This window comes from Mustela putorius, unplaced genomic scaffold, assembly GCF_011764305.1.
Source record: "Mustela putorius furo isolate JIRA1106 unplaced genomic scaffold, ASM1176430v1.1 tig00003869_pilon_pilon_pilon, whole genome shotgun sequence".
Lineage (NCBI taxonomy): Eukaryota > Metazoa > Chordata > Mammalia > Carnivora > Mustelidae > Mustela > Mustela putorius.
In genome coordinates this window covers 25,136,823-25,157,892 of record NW_025422021.1, presented here as the reverse complement: position 1 = coordinate 25,157,892, position 21,070 = coordinate 25,136,823, and the positions used below count along the sequence as shown (strand labels likewise).

The window sequence follows — 21,070 nt, the reverse complement described above, 5'->3', positions numbered from 1 at the left end:
GGGCTTTCTTTTTTAAGATAAAAAAATATAAATCTATGACATCAAATATATGAAAATGTGTTTCACTGTGCTAGTGAAGGTCTCTGAAACCTAAGCTTTGGGTGTGTCACGTTAAGTCCACATCTGGAAGTCTGAACTTTTGAATGTTTACGTTGCTTGCTTGAAATATAGTCTGTGTACTTTTCCCTTTCCTTTATGGTGATAGGAACATTTCTGCATTAAGATCCTACCATAGTCTAAAAACCGGGCTAAACTTGGGTTTTGTAGTAGTTTGCGGTGAGCTCTACTTCTTCCACACTTTACCACATACTATATATACTTGAAAGAATGTCGGTCTCAAGAAAGATTAAGAAAACAGTTTTCTCTTGCTGGAGGCCACAAGTGGATTTAAAAGAGCATGATAGCAGCCTACACAATAACTAGGAGCTGTCAGCATCAGCGGGAATGGAGCCCTCAAAGATTGTATGAGCAGTAGTGATGGCTTCATATCACAGAGCAGAAATTTTCTTTATATTTTGAAAGAATAATCATGTAATTTTATCTTTGTTCGTGGAAACCCTGACATTAGACATGGCTTTTGGAAATCAGTTTAGCTTACATAGAAGACCTACCAATTTCTTGCCTCCATTCATTTCGTGGAGGTAAAATATACGTACAGAAAAACAGATGTGCTTACTTATACATGTATGAATAGGCTAGATATTGTCTAATTCAGTAAGCAGGGTATTTGGAATATGCACATTTGAGAACAAAATTGGGTGTATGATTATGTGACTTCTCATTTTAACCTCAAAAGCAATTTTTTAAAGCAAATTTTTACAGATATTAAAATGTCTTTATTTATGGCTTCCTGAACTATAATCATCAAAATTTAGAACTTGTTAGAGAAAATGACAAATTTTGTGACAAATTTCTACATTAATCATCTCCCCCCCCCCACATGCATCATGGTATATAGATCCACCTTTATGGCTTAGTGGATGGTGGGAACGTAGCAATTAAGCATAGATGAGGGCTCTAGAGATGCAGCAAAGTAAGCACCAAGAACAGAAGTAACCTGGATCCATCACTCACAAGCCGTGAGGCCTGGAGCAAGTTCTGTAATTTCTTTTAGGTACTGACCTTATTTTGGGGGGGGGGGGATTGTAACTTTTTTATTGGAAAACAAATATACAGGTTGGGATGGAGTTGAGCCAAGTTGTATCATAAGCAGATTTTCTTTAAGTGGCTAAACAAAGTTTAAAAAGCAAGTAACAACAAAAGAAAATATTTCTGGTACAGGAGCAGCAGTACAAAAAAACTAGCATATGGGTTCCTGGATAAGGTACCCATTTTGCAATAGTGCAACTTCTTTTTAAATGTATATTTTTATTTTTTTATAAACATATAATGTATTATTAGCCCCAGGGGTATAGGTCTGTGAATTGCCAGGTAATAGTGCAACTTTTAAATACATGTTGTTGACTGTCCATAGTCCATGCAGAGTTACAACTCCACACTTCAACAACAACATGCTGACAGTTCCTAAAGAAAACGACTTAAAAAAGGCATAACCCAGATGTTCCCTCATTTGACCAGCTCCATCTAAGTGTAGATGTGCAGAAGGGCTTAGATATGTCCAGACTAAGCCACAAGTAACATATTACTTGATCAGTTTTCTAAAATAAGGTTTCAGGACAATGACGGTAAGATAAGGGAAGAAAACATTTTTTTTTTAACTTTTTAATTTACTTATTATCAGAAGACCTTATGTTTTGGAGAAGTTTTAGGCTCACACATTGTGCAGGAAGTATATACATCTCCCAGCCCTGCAGCCCCTCCTTTACCAGCCTCCCCCACCATTACCACGGAGCCCCGGTGCGCTACATTTGTTACAGTGAACCAACACTGGCTGGCCATTATCAACCTAAGTCCGTAGTTTACATTAGAGCTTACGCTTTGTGTTGTACATTCTAAGTCTCGACAAATGTATAATGACATCTGTCCACTACTATAGTATCACACAGAATAGCCCTGGCACCTATTCATCCCCAAATTCTGATAATCACTGATGTTTTTACTGTCTTCATAGTTGCATTTTCCAGAATGTCATGCACCTGGAATCATTGAGTATATAGCATTTCAGATTGTCTTCTTTCAATTAGTGATATGCATTTATGGTTACTTGTGATTTTTTGTGGCTTATTAGCTCATTCTTTTAATCACTGAATAGTATTCCATTGTATACATATACAGCATTGTGTTTACTCATCCACCAATTAAAGGACATTTTGGTTGCTTCCAACTTTTGGCAGTTATGAATAAAGTCACTATAAACATTTGTGTGCGGATTTCTGTGTGGACGTAAATTTTCAGCTCATTTGGGTAAATACGAAAGAGTCCAATAGCTGAATCATATAGTAAGAGTATATTTAGTTTTGTAGGAAATGGCCACATTGTCTTCCAGAGGCTGTATTATTTTGTATTCCCAGCAGCAATGAGTGAGCGGTCTTATTTTCTGTACACACACCAGCATTTGCTGTTTTCTGTGTTCCATGTTTTGGCCATTCTAATAGGTATCTAGTGGCATCTCACTGTTGTTTTAATTTTCAGCTTCATAATGACGTATAATGTGGAGCATCTTTTCATATGATCAGTTGCCATCTGTATATCTGATCATAACTTTTGCCCATTATTTTTTAAGGGACAGGTTTAGCAAAAAAAAAAAAAAAAAAAAAAAAAAAAAGATAGTAACTACTCCACAGCGATTTTGAAAATAAACTAATTCATTTAGATATCTTATCATAGGCCCTAGAATATAAGTACAGTAAATATTAGATGATATCCTTGTTACAAACTATCTGCTTAACTTCATAACATGTCTGAAGCAATTTTTTCCCCATTCCATCCGATCTCACCAACCAGTTTCTTTTCCCATTTAAAAAAAAAAAAAATTAGCCTCAGTATTCTTCTTTTTGATTTGGCTTAAAATATTTCTATTATTCCCTACTCATCCTCTAAATGCAGACAAATTTTGTCATATTATTTCTTATGGAATTTTTTGAATCAATGAATGAAACAGTCCTAGAATGATACTGGGTACTTCTCTTCATATATATATATATATACATATATATATATATATGGATTTAATCATGTACAGTTCATGTACCTTTCAGGTTGATCAAATTGACAATTACCTCATTAACTTCTGAAATGTATATTAGGCAGAGAAAATAACTGCACATTTAAATTATTTTCTAATTCTGTTTTTTTTTTTTGGTTCAAAAGTGATCTAAGAATAAACACCTCTAATTCAAAGTTTATTAAAATTGGTAGAATATATAAGAATGGAGTTTCTGATTATAAATGACATGAAAATTGATACCTGTGGGTATGTACAGCCACAAAATGCAAGCTTCTTCACCATTACTAATTCTATCTTATGATTTCTATGTGGGCATAGATTTCCATTATTCCGAGTAGATTAACTCACTCGTCTTTTCTTCCTTCTCTCTTCCTTGTTTAGACCTTGGATATATTGTTTTGTAATATTAATAAGCCTTTGAATATTTGACATTATTACATATGGTTTCTCTTAGTATTATTTATATGATATGAATAATTCTCTTCATAAGTATCAAAACATTCTGCAAAGATATACAAGATAAAATTTCCCCCAAAGATCACCAGGTCAGATAAGAATTTTGCCTACATACCCTGTCTTTCTACTATTTTTTTTTTTTTAAGATTTTATTTATTTATTTGACAGATCACAAGCAGGCAGAGAGGCAGGCGGAGAGAGAGGAGGAAGCAGGCTCCCCGCTGTGCAGAGAGCCCGATGCGGGGCTCGATCCCAGGACCCTGGGATCATGACCTGAGCCGAAGGCAGAGGCTTTAACCCACTGAGCCACCCAGGCGCCCCCCTGTCTTTCTACTATTAACAGAATGCTTGTCGACAGGTCATTTTTCACTTTAAAATCTGGGAGAAAATCTACACTGCCTTAGGAGTTCAACTGTATTTGAATTTAGTTATCATTTCCTTTTAGAAAATGTCAGTCATAAGGAAGTTTCTGATTACATCCCATATGCTGTTTGCCTCAGCATTTTTATATTGGGGCTTTTTTATAAAGTGATTTTCTTTTTTAAAAATTAAAATACTATTGAAGAAGCTGAGAAGCCATGTGGTTTAGGGAAACTTTAAAAAAATTCTAGTATAATTAACATACAGAGTTATGTTAGTTTCAGGTGTACAATCCAGTGATTCAGTAATTCTCGACATTGTCCGGTGCTTTGCTCATCACAATAAATGTTCTCTTGATCTCCTCACCTCTTTCACCCGTATCCCGATCAGCTCCCCCCTGGTGACTACCAATTTGTTCTCTCTTTTGAGTCTTTTTTTTGTTAGTTTGTCCTTTTTTCTTTGATCATTTATTTTGTTTCTTAAATTCCACATTAGTGACATCACGGGGTATTTGTCTTTCTCTGACTTATTTCACTTACCATGAATACCCTGTAGGTCCATCCACGCTGTTGCGAATGGCAAGATTTCGTTCTTTATTATGGCTGAGTAATATTCACACTCAAAAGTTCTTTATCCACTCATCTATTGATGGGCATTTGGGTCGCTTCTATATTTTGACTATTGTACATAATGCCACAACAAACGTAGGTATTCTTTGGGTAAATACCCAATAGTGCAATTATTGGGTCATACAGTAATTCTGTTTTTAATTTTTTTTGAGGAACCTCCATACTATTTTCCACAGTGACTGCATCAGTTTGCACTCCCACCAACATTGCAGTGGGGTTCCTTTTTTTCCACATACTTGCCAAAACTTGCTGTTTCTTGAGTTTTTTTATTTTAGCCATTATGACAGGTATGAGGTGATATCTCATTGTAGTTTTGGTTGTGTTCCCCTGATGATTAGTGATGTTGATAGGGAAATTTTAATACTTTACTTTTTAAATACCTATTTAAATTGTTTCATAAGGCTTATATGTTCAAGCTGTTCATTCATTTTTCTTTTAAAATAAATGTGCTAAATATAATGTTTGTAATTATTACTGACATTTTCACATCTAGAATAAAAGCCACTCAGTAATAGTGTCCATAAAATTATAGAGACTTTATTTTACATTTCAGTAAGTTTCTGTAAATAACTTAAGAGCAAAAATTAGAAGTGAAATTCTCTTTTTACTGCAAAGCATGGAACCAGAATAACTGCTGAATTGCAAATATTTATCCAGGCTCTGTTCTAAGCCTGCAAGCAAACAAAAAAATACTTGAATTTCTGCCAAAGGAGATGTTAAAAAATAGCTATAGTTTGAGATTGAAAAAGATGTAACAGCCTATAAAGAAAAAGTAAGCCTATGACTTTGGGAGAAAATGTTTTAAATTGTCAGGTAAAAATGGATAAACTGCATTTTCTAAAGTGAACAGTTATAGTTTCATGAGGGATAGAAATTTCACCAAAACTTCAGATTTAACTAGAGGTCAAGTATTCAAGCATAACAAAATATCCAATTAATTTAATTATCATGTGGCTTAGTGGTTAAATGCAAATAAATCTAACCTCTCTAGGAAATATATCTAGACATACATCCATCTGTGTATATTTTCACAAAAGTATATGAGAAAACCAACTGGTTATCATTGAATGTGATTTATGAGCAAGGGTCTCTTGCTTCTTTGTGTGAGAGTCATTCATATTTTCTATAATGATTACGTATAATTTATTTGATATTCTTCCTTGCCCCATTTCATTAATCAACATAATAAGCTCTTAGCATAACTATGTCCCTTGCATTTACGTTTCTGATCTCCTCTAGTGGATCTGGCAATCTAGTAGATTATGACCAGTATGGGACTTCTGTCATTCAAGAAGTTGACTTCTCCAGCACTGACATTTTTAGCTTTCCCATTCTTTCTGTTCCTCCATTCCTCCTAGTGTCTCTCCTGAAGAATGCCTTGAGCATTTAATACCTGGCACACTGTTGGATGCTAGAGATCCATGGTAGATAAGGGCTACCTTAAGAAGCTTTTTCCAGGGTGCCTGGGTGGCTCAGTGGGTTAAGCCGCTGCCTTCAGCTCAGGTCATGATCTCAGGGTCCTGGGATCGAGGCCCGCATCGGGCTCTCTGCTCGGCAGGGAGCCTGCTTCCTCCTCTCTCTCTGCCTGCTTGTGATCTCTCTCTGTCAAATAAATAAATAAAATCTTAAAAAAAAAAAAAAAGAAGAAGCTTATTCCAGTCTGATGTGCGTCTGTAATTGCAGCAAACAGACAAATAGAAACGGTGTCTTGTATTCAGGGGAAGCTAGTTGTGTTTTTGCCTGTGCTCTTTACCCATCCCAGAATGTGTCTTTCTCACGTGGTAGACAGGGACTGTGGAACAGATTACTACTCATTTTTTGAGACTAGGTTTAAACATAATGGTTGAGTGGGTTGACCCTTCATTTCATTGGCATAGCATCTTATTCAGCCTCTAGAAGAGTACCTGGCAGAAAGTAGATGTTTAATAGATTAATAAATGTTAAGTACTTTTACTGAATGAAGTTAATTATGTATGTCACTGTGGTATTTATAGTATCTAGTGGGTGAAAGATGTGAGTATATGTGCCTATGCATGTGTATGTGCATTACAATATGGTGTATTTAAAAGACAATAAATTAAAGCAGAAAAATCAGGAAAGATTTCATACATTTAATAGCATTTGATTAGAGGTTTGAATTGAGGAATTATGTGAAGGGTTGGAGAGAGGAAAGAGGACATTTCAAACATTTGATACAACATGGAACAAGTAATATGCCTGGAACATAGTAATTTTTAATGGGAAAGCCATCTATTCAAGAAAATTGGAGCAGAATAACACAGGGGTTAAAAAGAATAGCATGGAATTGGAGGGCTTCACTTTACACCTTGACTACCACTGTGTTTTGTCAGGTGACATTGGGCAAGCCATTTCCCCTCCCAATACCTCAGTAACATTATCTATCGTATGAGAAAAAAGACTACCTACTTCACAGAATGGTGGAGAGAATTACAATATACATAGAAAATACTTTGGATATAGCAAATATTTTTAACTATGAGTTGTAGTTATTGTTAAGAATTTTTAAAGAGGGGCGCCTGGGTGGCTCAGTGGGTTAAAGCCTCTGCCTTCGGCTCAGGTCATGATCCCAGAGTCCTGGGATCAAGCTCCGTATCGTGCTCTCTGCTCAGCAGGGAGCCTGCTTCATCCTCTCTCTCTCTCTCTCTCTCTGCCTGCCTTTCTGCCTTCTTGTGATCTCCATCTGTCAAATAAATAAATAAAATCTTAAAAAAAAAAAAAATTTTTAGGAGAGAAAATTATAATGGACACTTAGATTTTGAAGGAACTAGGAAGATATGCTGGTAAGTTTGGGGTTTGTTTCTTATTTCTTGTTTAAACTTTACTTATTTATTTTGTTTAAATATCGCATAGTTTCAAAGTTACTATGCCCTGCTTCCTAATACTGTCACATTAGAGGTTAGGATCGCAGCCTGTATATTAAGGGGACACAAACATTCAGTTGATAACCCCATACAAAGTGATTATGAATGACATTTTAAAGTAAAGTTCTAGAAATATTTTTAAAAAACAGGAAATAATGTGTTTAATTATTGTAATTTGGGGCGCCTGGGTGGCTCAGTGGGTTAAGCCGCTGCCTTCAGCTCAGGTCATGATCTCGGGGTCCTGAGATCGAGTCCCGCATCGGGCTCTCTGCTCAGCATGGAGCCTGCTTCCCCCTCTCTCTCTTTGCCTGCCTCTCTGCCTACTTGTGATTTCTGTCTGTCAAATAAATAAATAAAATCTTAAAAATTAATAATAATAATTATTGTAATTTAATGTAATAGTTTTTAAAAGCTGACATGTGTTTTATTGCTTTAGACTATATATCAAAAAGTTTTTTCCCCTATGATTAGAGATTATGTTCTTCAAAATAATTAAATTCCAGCATTATCTGAAAAATGTTCTTTTTTTAAAAAGTGAAAAATGTATTACTGCTCTTTGAAAAACATCTTTTCTGATGTCAGTCTTACAATATGGGGTATTCCCCAACAGTAATTTTGCTCCATTATGTTTCCACTAGTAAGATGTTTTAGAAGCTAAAAATCATATTTTAACAGGAGAAAACATAAGGAATAGATTTAGGTAGCTATTGTTCCTGTTTTGTAATTGTCAGTGCAAGGAAACATGTTTTAATAGGTACCATACAGGAAAAGAGAAAGAGATACTTTCAGAATGGAACATTTCCATTGTTAGATTGAAGAAATGATAATCAGTTGAAAGTATATTGGTCAAATCCTGTAATTCTTCTGTACGAGGTGGGAGTGGAGAGCTGAAGGTAGTGCCTTGTTAATGCAGCAGCTAATTGTATTTCGAGGGAAGTATTTGCTACTGTAAAGTCAGACACATTTGTGCAAGGTAGACCATGTTGACAGTGCCAGGCATTACTTTGTTAATATCTTAGGTACTAACAGGCCTTCTTTTTATTTCAGATATATGTGGACTGCGTGGTCTATGTCAAATTCATAGAAACAAAAAATGTAAAAATTACTTCTTTTCCTTGAAATTATTTCTGAGAAAGGGGGTGATTGCAAAAGAATCAAAATATCTAAAATGACCTTTTAATTAATTGGAACCCCCAATAATGGTGATGATTGATAATAGCTACCAATTATTGAGTCTTTATTATTTACCAGGGAATACAGTAGACCCATCAAATAGATTATATAATTTGTAATTGCAATAACCTTTTAAATTATATTTATCTATCCCTTGTAACTGTCCATACTTTATAACAGTTAAGGTTCAGATAATTTCAATAATATGCCCAAGGTCTTACTAATATGAGGTTAAAACCACAGCAACCTCAATATTCAAAGCCCATTTTCTTTGGCTTAATATAAGCCTGAGTCTCTTCAATATGTTTTCAGCAGTATGACATGAATTATCTGTCATATTTTCTACCTGCCATTAACTCTTTACACCTGCATTTATATTCTTTTTGGTAGTCTAACACTTTCTGTGTTGTCACTAAAAATCTATTTTCCTTTATTTTGTTCTTGTGGAAACTGAGAAACCTGAAGTTATTACATTTGCAATCTTTTTGCTAGGTTTCTTATTGACATTTTATTTTCTAACAAATGTAATTGGGTTTTTCTTCTTCTTCTTATCTTTCAATTTTTTTAGAATTTTTTGATCCAGCTTGAGCAATAATGGCACACTTATGCCTGAGAACACATTGTAAGACCAAGTGCTTGTAAATAATAGAGGATAATATTGGTTTGAATGCATGCCAGGAACTTCTACTCTTCTCTAAAAGTGTTTGAGCAGAATATATTGTGCTTTAAAGGGATTCCATCTACTTGAAAACTGCAGTTTCTGGAAGCACTTTATATATTCTTCATAGCTTTACAAGCTATATCCCAGAGGAGCCTGATTCCATAACCTTAGTATTATTGAACAGTGGTGTACACAGTGTCTTTGTTTTATAAACAAGATAAAAAAAAAAAAAACAAAACAAAAAACAAAAAAACCCAAACATCATGTGCTTCCTCAGAAAGTGTATAGTTTCACCTTGGGTTCAGTTCTATGCAACACAATAGAGAGCAGGCAAAGAATGCCAAGTAAGCCTTGCACTTATGATAGCTTGGGGGATGGGCAGAATTTGGGAAGAACTGTCAGAAGGAAGCGGCTACAGACTTTAGTAATCCTCAGAGCAATAACACAGGGCAGTCTAGGAGGTTGCTAGGGATAATAGCACATGCTTCACATGCTAAACTGTTAGTCGATTCACTTATAAAAGCTGCTGCCAAGTTGAACAAAAAAAAGACAAAAGGACAGGTTTTTTTTTTGTTTTTTTTTTTTTAAGATTTTATTTATTTATTTGACGAGAGAAATCACAAGTAGATGGAGAGGCAGGCAGAGAGAGAGAGAGAGGGAAGCAGGCTCCCTGCTGAGCAGAGAGCCCGATGTGGGACTCGATCCCAGGACCCTGAGATCATGACCTGAGCCGAAGGCAGCGGCTTAACCCACTGAGCCACCCAGGCGCCCAAAAGGACAGTTTTGATGAAGAAAAACAATATATTATTTGGCTAAAATGTGCAGTTGTGTGTGCGTATGTGTATACATGAAACTTGTAGCATAGTCAGATAAGCTCCATTTAGAAAGTCTTCTGGAAGAAAATGAGCAATATTTATGGTACATGCAATTTATACATATCCCTTAATTTCATTTAATCCTCTGAATATCTATGTCAGCTCAGCAGAGTGGGCCTTAATTTACAGATGATGAAACAGAATTAAGGAGATTTAATCGCTGTTTTCAAGGTCACACATTATTTAGTGGCGGAGCTAGGGTTCAAGTTCTTCCTCAGAGTTTTGAAAAGTCAAGGTAACACGTACAATGTGCTTAGAAAGACTCTTGGCATACAGTGAGCCCTATAGGAACGTTACTGTTATTACCCATCATTATTATTACATGGCTTAATGAAAGGGGACTTTCTGTATGTTTTTCCCTTTTGTTTAGTGCACACAAAATACACAGCCACCGTAATAGGTGTTTTCTCTCTGTCTGTCTCTCTCTCTCTCAGCAACTTCTCTATTAAGGTTTAGAGAAAGCCTCTGCTGTGCAGAAGTTATTGATTATTTGATGTTTTCTGTGTCACAGCATTCAGACATTCCCCTTGGCCTGTGGTTATTTTGTGTTTAACCCTCTCCTACCCACCTCATATAAGCGACGGTTTCTGACCAGCAGGAACAATAGAGAATAACTGAATGGGAGGCATTCCGAAAGTTTCATTAAGGACTTGTCAAATAGCAATTTGCTTTTTCATTTTCACTTAAAAAGCTCTCAGACTTGTTATTTGAATGAGTGTCCAGTTCAGTTAAAGAGGAACTTACAGGTAGAATCAGGAAGGGGGAAAGTCAAAAGGAAAAAAGTTAGATGCCATTGCCACCGCCATTTTAGAGCAACACGCTCATGTTGGAATACATTAAACAGCAGTATATAGCTTTTTTATCTAAGAATTAATGCAGAGAATACATCTTTTTTTTTCACAAAATGTTTTTCATCTGAGGATCAAAAGTCCCAGCTATTTCCAGTAGCAGCATCTGTTGCTTTACCAGTTTCCACAGAGATGAGCTCGTGTTGATTTTCATCACATTTGTTCCAGTCTGGAATCTGGTTAAAATACGCAAACAGCCACACTGCCAGTTAAGAGTTGCAATTGTATAGTGTCCTGTAAATAATGCCCTTCACCTGCCTGCGTTTATTTCGATTCTAATGGCGTTTGCAATGATGAATCCAAGCATGGATTATTTAAAAATGATTTAGAGTAAGAAGCGTAAGATAAAACAATGTAGGAGGAATCATACTATGCTCCACAAACGTTCTTAGGGAACATAATTATATTTACTTTAAATCTTTTCACTTGCGCTTTATTGTTTTAACATCATTTTTGGAAAACTTTTGTAAAAAGAAGTCGTCTGTCAATTCTGGGTTCTCTTAGAACATTGTCCAAACTGCAGATGGACCGTCATAGGCGTTTCTCTGTTATCCGATTTACAGAGCTTTAATATCATTATCTATATGTTGGCTGCACATTAATATTCTGAGTCGAAACCAGATTTAAAAATGATGATGCTGGATATAAAAATACTGATTCAAAGGGACACATGCACCCCAATATTTATAGCATCATTATCAACAGTAGCCAAATTATGGAAAGAGTCCAAATGTCCATCAACTGATGAATGGATAAAAAAGACAGTATGTGTGTGTGGGTGTGCATGTGCATACATACATACATAGTCTTTTCTGGACTGTATATCTTTTCAGTGGTTAGGGAGTAGGTGAAGAGTATGAGAAGATGTCTCAGTGTCACCTTGTCCTGGGAAGGGCCTCCCTATCTTTGATTCTCGCTGCCTGCCTGTCAAGTCCACAGTGTCCAGGTCACATAAAAAGAGAAGCCTGAGTGGGGATTACAGCACCAGCAGTTTTTTGGTTTTTTTTTTGGTCATATTTATTTATTTATTTATTTTGAATAATTTTTTATTTTTTATAAACATATATTTTTATCCCCAGGAGTACAGGTCTGTGAATCACCAGGTTTACACACTTCACAGCACTCACCAAAGCACATACCCTCCCCAATGTCCATAATACCACCCCCTTCTCTCAAACCCCCTCCCCCCAGCAACCCTCAGTTTGTTTTGTGAGATTAAGAGTCACTTATGGTTTGTCTCCCTCCCAATCCCATCTTGTTTCATTGATTCTTCTTCTACCCACTTAAGCCCCCATGTTGCATCACCACTTCCTCATATCAGGGAGATCATATGATAGTTGTCTTTCTCTGCTTGACTTATTTCGCTAAGCATGATACGCTCTAGTTCCATCCATGTTGTTGCAAATGGCAAGATTTCATTTCTTTTGATGGCTGCATAGTATTCCATTGTGTATATATACCACATCTTCTTGATCCATTCACCTAGATGGACATCTAGGTTCTTTCCATAGTTTGGCTATTGTGGACACTGCTGCTATAAACATTAGGGTGCACGTGCCCCTTTGGATCGCTACGTTTGTATCTTTAGGGTAAATACCCAGTAGTGCAATTGCTGGGTCATAGGGCAGTTCTATTTTCAACATTTTGAGGAACCTCCATGCTGTTTTCCAGAGTGGCTGCACCAGCTTGCATTCCCACCAACAGTGTAGGAGGGTTCCCCTTTCTCCGCATCCTCGCCAGCATCTGTCATTTCCTGACTTGTTGATTTTAGCCATTCTGACTGGTGTGAGGTGATATACCTCATTGTGGTTTTGATTTGTATTTCCCTGATGCCCAGTGATATGGAGCACTTTTTCATGTGTCTGTTGGCCAAGCCCCAGCAGTTTTCATGGGCTTGTTTGCTCCCTCCCATTTTCACACTGTTAGTATTATTATCATTACAAGACTAAAGGATTCTTGGGAGCCTCTCCCCTCCTTTCCCTTGGGTGCCTCTTGACAGATCTTGGCCCTACCAACACCCCCTTTATTTCTAGGTTTAAAAAAAAAAAAAAATGAGAGGAACTGCAGGGGTGGGGACGGGCTCAAGTGTCAGGAGTCTGAGGGGTGATTCAGGGCCAGGGCCAGGCCCTTGAAGGTTGAGAAGAGTCCCAAGGGCTCCAGCAAGGGCCTTCCCTTAGGGCCTGACTAATAGGCCTAGGAAAGTCTTCCTCCCATCCCAGCCCAACTCAGGTCTGCAGCAGGAGGATAATTAGTTTTGGGTTCAGAAAGGAGGAACAGAAAGCCCATTCTGCATGGACCCAAGGGCCAATCCCAATCTACATACAAAACACATACATATACATATAATGGAATATTACTCAGCCATCGAAAAAGAACAAAATTTTGCTATTTGCAGCCATGTGGCTGGAGCTAGAATGTGTTTTGCTAAATGAATTAAGTCAAAGAAAGACGAATACCGTATGATTTCACTTATGGGTAAAATTTAGAAATGAAACTAATGAACATGGGGGAATAAAAAGAAAAGCCAAGCATAAAACAGACTCTTAAATATGGAGAGCAAACCGAGGGCTGCTGGAGGGGAAGTGGGCAGAGGGATGGGTTAAATGGGTGATAAGGATTAAGGGGGGCACTTGTGGTAAGCACTGCGTATGTAAGTAGATGAATCACAGAATTCTACTTCAGAAACTAACATTATATATTATTTAACTGGAATGTAAATAAAGACTTAAAACAAACAAACAAAAATCGCAGGGGTGTCTGAGTGGTGCAGTTGATTAAATAAAACACCTGTCTTTGGCACAAGTCATGATCCAAGGGTCCTGAGCTGGAGCCCCGCATAGGGCTCCCTGTTCAATGCAGAGCCTGCTTCTCCCTCTCCTGCTTCCCCTGCTTGTGCTCTCTCCCTCTCTCAAATAAACACATAAAGAAAATCTTTTAAAAAAGAAAAAAGAAAAAAAAATTTAAAAACTATGATGTTGTTGAACAGGAAATGTTTATATTTGTGTACCGACATCTAATGAAAGTGGAAAACAAACGAGGGTTAAAGCGCTGGTAAATAAAATGTTCTTGGTAGAATTACTCAGGCATGGTCATGGTTTTAGTCACCATGCTGCAGGCCTTCTTAATACACCCAAGCTTCTGCACTTAGTCTCCCTAGCTATTAGAGATACTTAGGTGAAAAATAAGAAACCATAAAAGTTGGGAATATGAGTAATGTATGCTTTTCCATATTTTAAAACATTTTGAATATTTAACCAACCATTTCCAAAAAGCGAGTAGCTATCTGGTATCTAGTCATTTTTAAACTTAATTTTCTGTGTTGCTAATACGGCACAAATTACTAAGTTTTCAAAATTCCCCACTAATGGTGATGCAGTAACACTAATTTTCAGGAACAATAGGAAATGCAAATGAGCACTCCAGAGCAGTAAATTCAGCAGTTATTATTAAGCATTGCCTAAATACCAAGCACTGTTTCGTGCCCTTGTTCCCAAACTCTCAAAGGCTTTATAAGAGGGTACCACTCCTCTGCTTTGTAGAAGAAAGAACCGAAGCTCAGGGAGTTTCAGCTAATTTTCACAAGCTACTTAAGTAATGGAGTTGACAGCCAAATTTATATACTTTTCAATTTTATAAAGATGCTGCCTCCCAAGTATTGGTTTGCTATGGAAGAAAGTTATTTCATATAGTAGAATAAAATCTCCCCACCACACTTTGCTGTCAGAATCATCCACTGGCATTTGAGTAACAATGCTTACAGGTATTCTTATGTGATCAAATGTTGAAATTGCCTATTGACGTTGTAGATATCATTGTACCTTAAGCACCTTAAAAATCCAATACCTATTTCCCCAAAGAGAAAATTTTGTTAAGACTTTATTTCCTCCATTTTCCCCCACCATTTAAATTTCTATAGTGTTTTTTCCATGATTTATGGTAACTTCAGGGGAAACAAATCAGGGGAAGTAAGCATTGGAGATCAGCCATGTGGTATATTATAATGACAAATAATGGGGACAGAATTTTTATTTTTAGTTTCATCTTCCTTTCCCAATGTAAAAAAGTCACTAAAATGAAATGAGCTAAGATGGTGACAGCAATAAAATTTTGTTTCAAAATTTACTCTTTTATTGTTATAAGTAATTGAACAAAGTTAGGATCTAAATTTACTTCAGCGATTAATATATACATACATTTATAGTGACCAAAGGACAGACCTACAAACCTACATGACCCTCAGTTATATTGACTGTGTGCCCTTCAGATAATTCTATCCACCATCAATTTTCAATGGAATAATATTTAAAAATTAAAGTGGGGTTATAAAGGAAGTACTACCACTTAGCAGTAAATATATATTTATGATCTTTTTCTTAAATTTAAATTAATATCCTGGACCAGAAAGATACATAAAGAATTTACAAGAGTAACTGCTTTTGGAGAGAAACGAAATGTTACTTCTTTAAAGAAATATTGGGTACTTATTTATTTTATTTTTGTAACTTAATGGGTTTGTACATTTATAGTGGTCATTTATTCTAGGTACTGTGCTAGATCTTTAAACTATTCAAAATAAAGTCAAGTAAATATATCAGGCAATACATTTTTGAGTATTTTCTAAATTAGTGTTGATATGTAATTTTTTCATGAAGTAGACACTAAGAAATCATTTGAAAAGACAGATGCTACTGTATGCATGTCTATAAAACTTACAAATTACCTTTTAAACTAATTTTGTTATCTCATATATAAATGTTTCTGGGAACTATTCCAGATAAGATGTTGACTATGAAGACTGGTATTTGGCTAGTATTAGATTTTCACCATGACAGTTAATATGATAGTTGGTTTAGAATGGGGTTCCTAATTAAAATAACAGAACATGATGGCAAAGTAAAAAGAAAGATCAACCCCCCCCCCAGAAATTAAAATAATACAGTATTTTCTTTACAGCTTCCTAGATCTATGCCCAAGGGAGTTCAACAGATAATCATTTCTCTGAGTGTTATATTCCTTATTTAATTTAGACATAGGGATATTTTCTTGTTAGGATGATATTGAGAATTAGAAATAATAGATAGAGAGCACCTAACCCAGTGCCTGTGGTGTGATAGGCATTTATCTTCAGCCTCAGTTATTTTAAAAACATCTAGAAAAAGATGGTATATAAGTGTAACAACTGCTTCCTTGGTGATATATCACTGATAGTTCCAAGGCAAGATCTTGGAAAGGTTCAAGGAAGAAATCATCTTCAATATTGCTTTTTAGTTATGCATTTATCCTAATTCCAGGTATTATATGTGTGATCACCAGTCATGGGGAAAAGACAGAATAACACATTATCCAGACTATTCCAGGCTTTAAATACAATAGAAATTACTTATAAACTGACAGAGAGAGAATAGAAATGTAACAGAAAGATTGTCATCATTTGGTTAAAATGTACTTAATTTTACAGAGATGCATTTTTAAAACGTGTCTATCCTTTAACGCTTTAATAGGTTCTACTAGAAGTTTGATAGTAAGGTAGGAGAAAGTGAATTTTATAAGTTACAGGGAATTATTTCTTGTGACTAAAATAAGATTGTGTAATATGTATAATATGTGTATTCATTTACTTCCAGTGTTCACATCTCTAATGAATATCAGAGGTGGACTGCTTTAATAGTAATTCACTCTAACTCACAAATTTGTGAAGAGAATGTGGTTGGGTAAAAATGAGTAGCATGAAGTAAACGATATCCAAGTAACATAACATGTAAATAGCAAAACTTTTGATCTGATATCCAGCATCCAGTCTCAGAGATCCCTATAGCAGGAATAAAATCAGAAACAACACGTTGGCACAGATTACTGATTTTAGCGTATGGATTTCTAAGACTTTAGCAAAAGTTCATCCTGTCCTTAAAGGTCCAGACAAATAGAACCACTGCAATGACCTTCCATTATCTGATATAAAAATATTTTCAACTTTTATTCATTAAGCAAATACTTGCGATAGTTATATTTGCTCTCATTTAAGAAGACGTTCTATGACACATTTAACATTTTTGTACGTTATTGGATCTCATGCTTACAGCAGTCCTGGGATGCAGGTATTTTCATGCTTTATAGAATAGGGAAGTGATACTCAGTAAAGTGTCAAGATTTCTTAAGTTTACTCAGCGCTAACATTTGGATGCAAAGTCAGGTTTGTTTCATATCTCACATGGCTTTGTGAACAAAGGAAAATGATTTTGTGATTTCTCCACTTCTTCTAGAGCTACGTATGTTATGAAATTGGTCTGTGCCATTTTTACTTTTGGTTCGTGGATGAAAGGCAATTAATCATGCATTGATCTACCGCCCTCAAAACATTACAGTAAAAATTCCATGTTTTTCATTGGAAGAAAGTCTATGTAACAAAACCATTGACATGATAACTTTTAACATATTCTTTTACTTAGTCTACTTAGATAAAGAGTTCAAAGATTAAGTAAGAAAGCAAATGAATTCCTTTGGTCAAACTGACTTTCTATTTCCTTCTATTATGTGTAATTTATCAAAGATTTTCTTTTTGCTTGTAGGGATGACTTGTCAAGCTCGAACATCTTACACTGAAGATGAAGTTCTTTGGGGTCATCGTTTCTTTCCTGTGATTTCCTTAGAAGAAGGGTTCTTTAAAGTTGATTACTCCCAGTTCCATGCGACATTTGAAGTACCCACCCCACCTTATAGTGTGAAAGAACAGGAGGAGATGCTTCTTATGTCATCCCCTTTAATAGCACCAGCCATAACTAACAGCAAAGAAAGACATAACTCTGTGGAATGCTTAGATGGACTAGATGACATTACTACAAAACTTCCATCGAAGCTGCAGAAAATTACCGGAAGAGAAGACTTTCCCAAAAAACTCTTGAGGATGAGTTCCACAACTTCAGAAAAAGCCTACAGCTTGGGAGATTTGCCCATGAAACTTCAACGAATAAGTTCAGTTCCTGGCAACTCAGAAGAAAAACTGGTATCTAAAACCACCAAGATGTTGTCTGACCCCATGAGCCAGTCAGTGGCCGATTTGCCACCAAAGCTTCAAAAGATAGCGGGAGGAGCAGCCAGGATGGAAGGCAATCTCCCAGCCAAATTAAGAAAAATGAACTCTGATCGGTTCACATAACAAAACACCCCCATAGGCATTATTTACTGTATGATTTAGTAATAGTCCAATATTTGGCTGATGAGGTAATTCTCGAAGGAATCCGAAAGGTACATTTTACCCCCAGTCATATATGCATATTTGAGAACCCTTTCTTCCCAAGTATTGCCACTGTGCAGAAAGCAAAAGTTGTGTGAAGGGAGGGCATCTTAAGAAAGTTCTTATTAACGGGCATGTATTATCACATCAAGCATGCAATAATGTGCAAATTTTGCATTTAGTTTTATGGCATGATTTATATATGGTATATTTATATTGTATATTCTGGAAAAAAATATATATATATATATTTAAAGAGGTGGTACTCTTCATGACATTTCTAACATATGTATTAAGCCAAACATGAGTGGATAGCTTTCAGGGCGATAAAACTATATATATGTGTGTGTGTGTGTATCTGTACACACACACACACACACACACACACACATACATACATATATATCCGATAAAATTGTGATGTTTTGTTCAAACTTGTAGTTCTTGTGCATGTTTACTTTATTAGGCTAGGAAGGCTTCTGGCATTAATTATTAATACCAAATATTTTAGCCTTAAATTATTTGTCATTTTAAAATCTGATTTAATGTTTTCTTGCTGTTTAAGGTCCTGGGAGGTTATCAATTGTACTTTATATGAGGGAGTCACATAAGTCTATGCTATTTATGGCCCTGCATAAATATAACCATTATATATTTAACTTGTAAATTTTAGAACATACCAATATGCTAAAAATTTCTTATGATTTTTAAAGGTTGGTAGTACTAGGGGAAAATTGGTTAATTTGAGAATTGGTCCTTTTCTGGACTACTTGAAGTCTCAAAATCTGTTTTGTAAATGATCTAACACAAACATGAGCTCTGAGCAAATGCTGAATCATTGTAATCATCAGTAGTAGCCAACTTACATTGAATATATCAGAATCTGCCTGAAATTACATAATGAATGGTCCCTGTTTCAAAGTGAGTCAATTGGTAACATTTCCACTCTGTTTCTGGAATTTCTGTCATTTTAAAAACCAATAATTTATTCTTGAGGAGATTCAACAATACAACAAATGATAAATAGTTATGCTTAAAATATGTATGTCTAAATGAGTCTCTTTTTTAATGCTGTTCTCTTGTTTGTGGCATTTATTGTATCAGGACAAGACTTTTTCCTCATCTGGGGAACCTATCCCACCCATGTCTGTCACTCTATTCGGGAAGAATGTTGTGTATATACCTGAGAGAATTTTAAATTACATGAATTGAAAATATTTTACCCCTGTGGGCTTTTTGTTTGCTTGTGTGTTTGGTAAACACTGATTTTATTGGTGTCTTGGATCCCTGGCCTACCAAAGTGATTTTAGCTGTACTCTTTTTCTAACCCCAAGGTCTGATATTTATTACTCATTAGTGGAAATAAAAACTATTGCTCAGAAGAACACCTACAAAGTAAAGATTTGGAATGCAGAGATTTTTATGAAAATTTATATAAGTGCTCCTTACCAAAATATCATGGATTTTCCTATAAAATTTCTTTGGGCATTGCATTGTAAGTCTGTCCAGAATTAAGCTATTTCTCCTTAATATCTAAATCCTTAATGGCTGGTTTGGTGTCCCGTTGTTTCCCACTTTTTAGCAATCCTGTGATGATTTTCTTAGTAGAAAATTATTACATCAACAGTTCTATCATAACTACAATAATACCTTCTGGCTACCTCTGTATCAACCAAATTCTGTAGGTGCGGACATATCCCAGGGAATAGTTACTGGCAAAATGATCAACCTTGAGCATTCATCCACTGTGATAGAGCTAGTCGCTCTACCCCTTGATCCCATTTGCTGCTTATAGAAAACGAAACTGTAGCAGAGAGAAAAGGGGGTCTAGGGGACATGAGATATTTATTATCAGTGGAAGAAACTCCATGGATCATTTAGTCCGAACACTTAAAACTAAATAGAGCCATAATTTAATTTGAGGAGTCATTCTAATTTGTCTTTGGTACCAAGGAGAGTATGGGACCAAAAACAAAATCTCTGAATGTATTTTCTCATTCATTCAACAAAATTTTTGCATGACTTTTATGTCCTAGGCAGTTTTAGGTCCTGGAGATTTGGCTATGACTAAGTCAGAGGAGGTCGGTGCCCATTTGAATACTGCATATTGGAGGAGAGTGGGAAGGGGGCCTGTAGAGACAGAACACAAATGAGATCATTTCAGATACTCAAAATATCAGTTTAAGAAAGATAAGACACCAGAATGGAAAATGACTGGGTGAAGAATTGATTATTTTAGAAGAGGTGACTGGCTTAGGGAGGGAGTGATATTTCTACAGACATCTGAATAATGAATAATGAGAAAGAACCACTCTTGCCAAAATTAATTTCTCTCAGTGATGCTATTCCTTTATCTTTTCCACATATGTATGGGAAAGGTACGAATTCTGCATGTAATTGCAGTTTACCCCGTATTGCTAAGTTGATCAGAGGTCCCAGTTTACCCTGGAAAGTTCCAGTTCATATCTGTTGTACCTGTGTAATTAATAATAGCACCCCCTTTGACTCTTAGAATGTCCTGGTTTGGATGATACATTATATGGTGACTGTATGTTTTTGTTGAAACTAACTAAATTATGAAGACTGATATATTTGGATAAAAATAAAGAATTGCTTTTTCTTCTCTTTTTGCTGATTTTTTTGACACTGATCATTCCAAGAAAGATCATCTCCATTTCATAGATTTCAGCCTGCAGGACTTCTTATCAAAGTGATTTCATGTAACATTTGTTCAATCTGTATATGACATGTTTTCTTAGCAGTGAGAAGTTATGAATTTTATTGACTGAATAAAACATAAATCTCTGGTATTTCCATTTCAGGAAGTT

The 21,070-nt window shown here is 35.8% G+C and overlaps 1 protein-coding gene across 3 annotated transcripts in view; it reads left to right on the top strand.

Moving 5' to 3' along the window:
* The window catches only part of KCNJ3 (potassium inwardly rectifying channel subfamily J member 3), a 153,948-nt gene extending 133,083 nt beyond the window's left edge, over positions 1–20,865 (top strand). For 2 of the 3 annotated variants that reach the window (XM_004743880.3, XM_004743881.3), the window contains one exon: positions 17,578–20,865. In XM_004743880.3, the coding sequence (XP_004743937.1) occupies positions 17,578–18,164 (587 nt within the window). In that variant the 3' untranslated portion in view covers positions 18,165–20,865. The remainder of the gene's footprint in view (positions 1–17,577) is intronic. The other variant, XM_013051941.2, reaches the window with a different exon arrangement.
* The last annotated feature ends 205 nt before the right edge of the window (positions 20,866–21,070 follow it).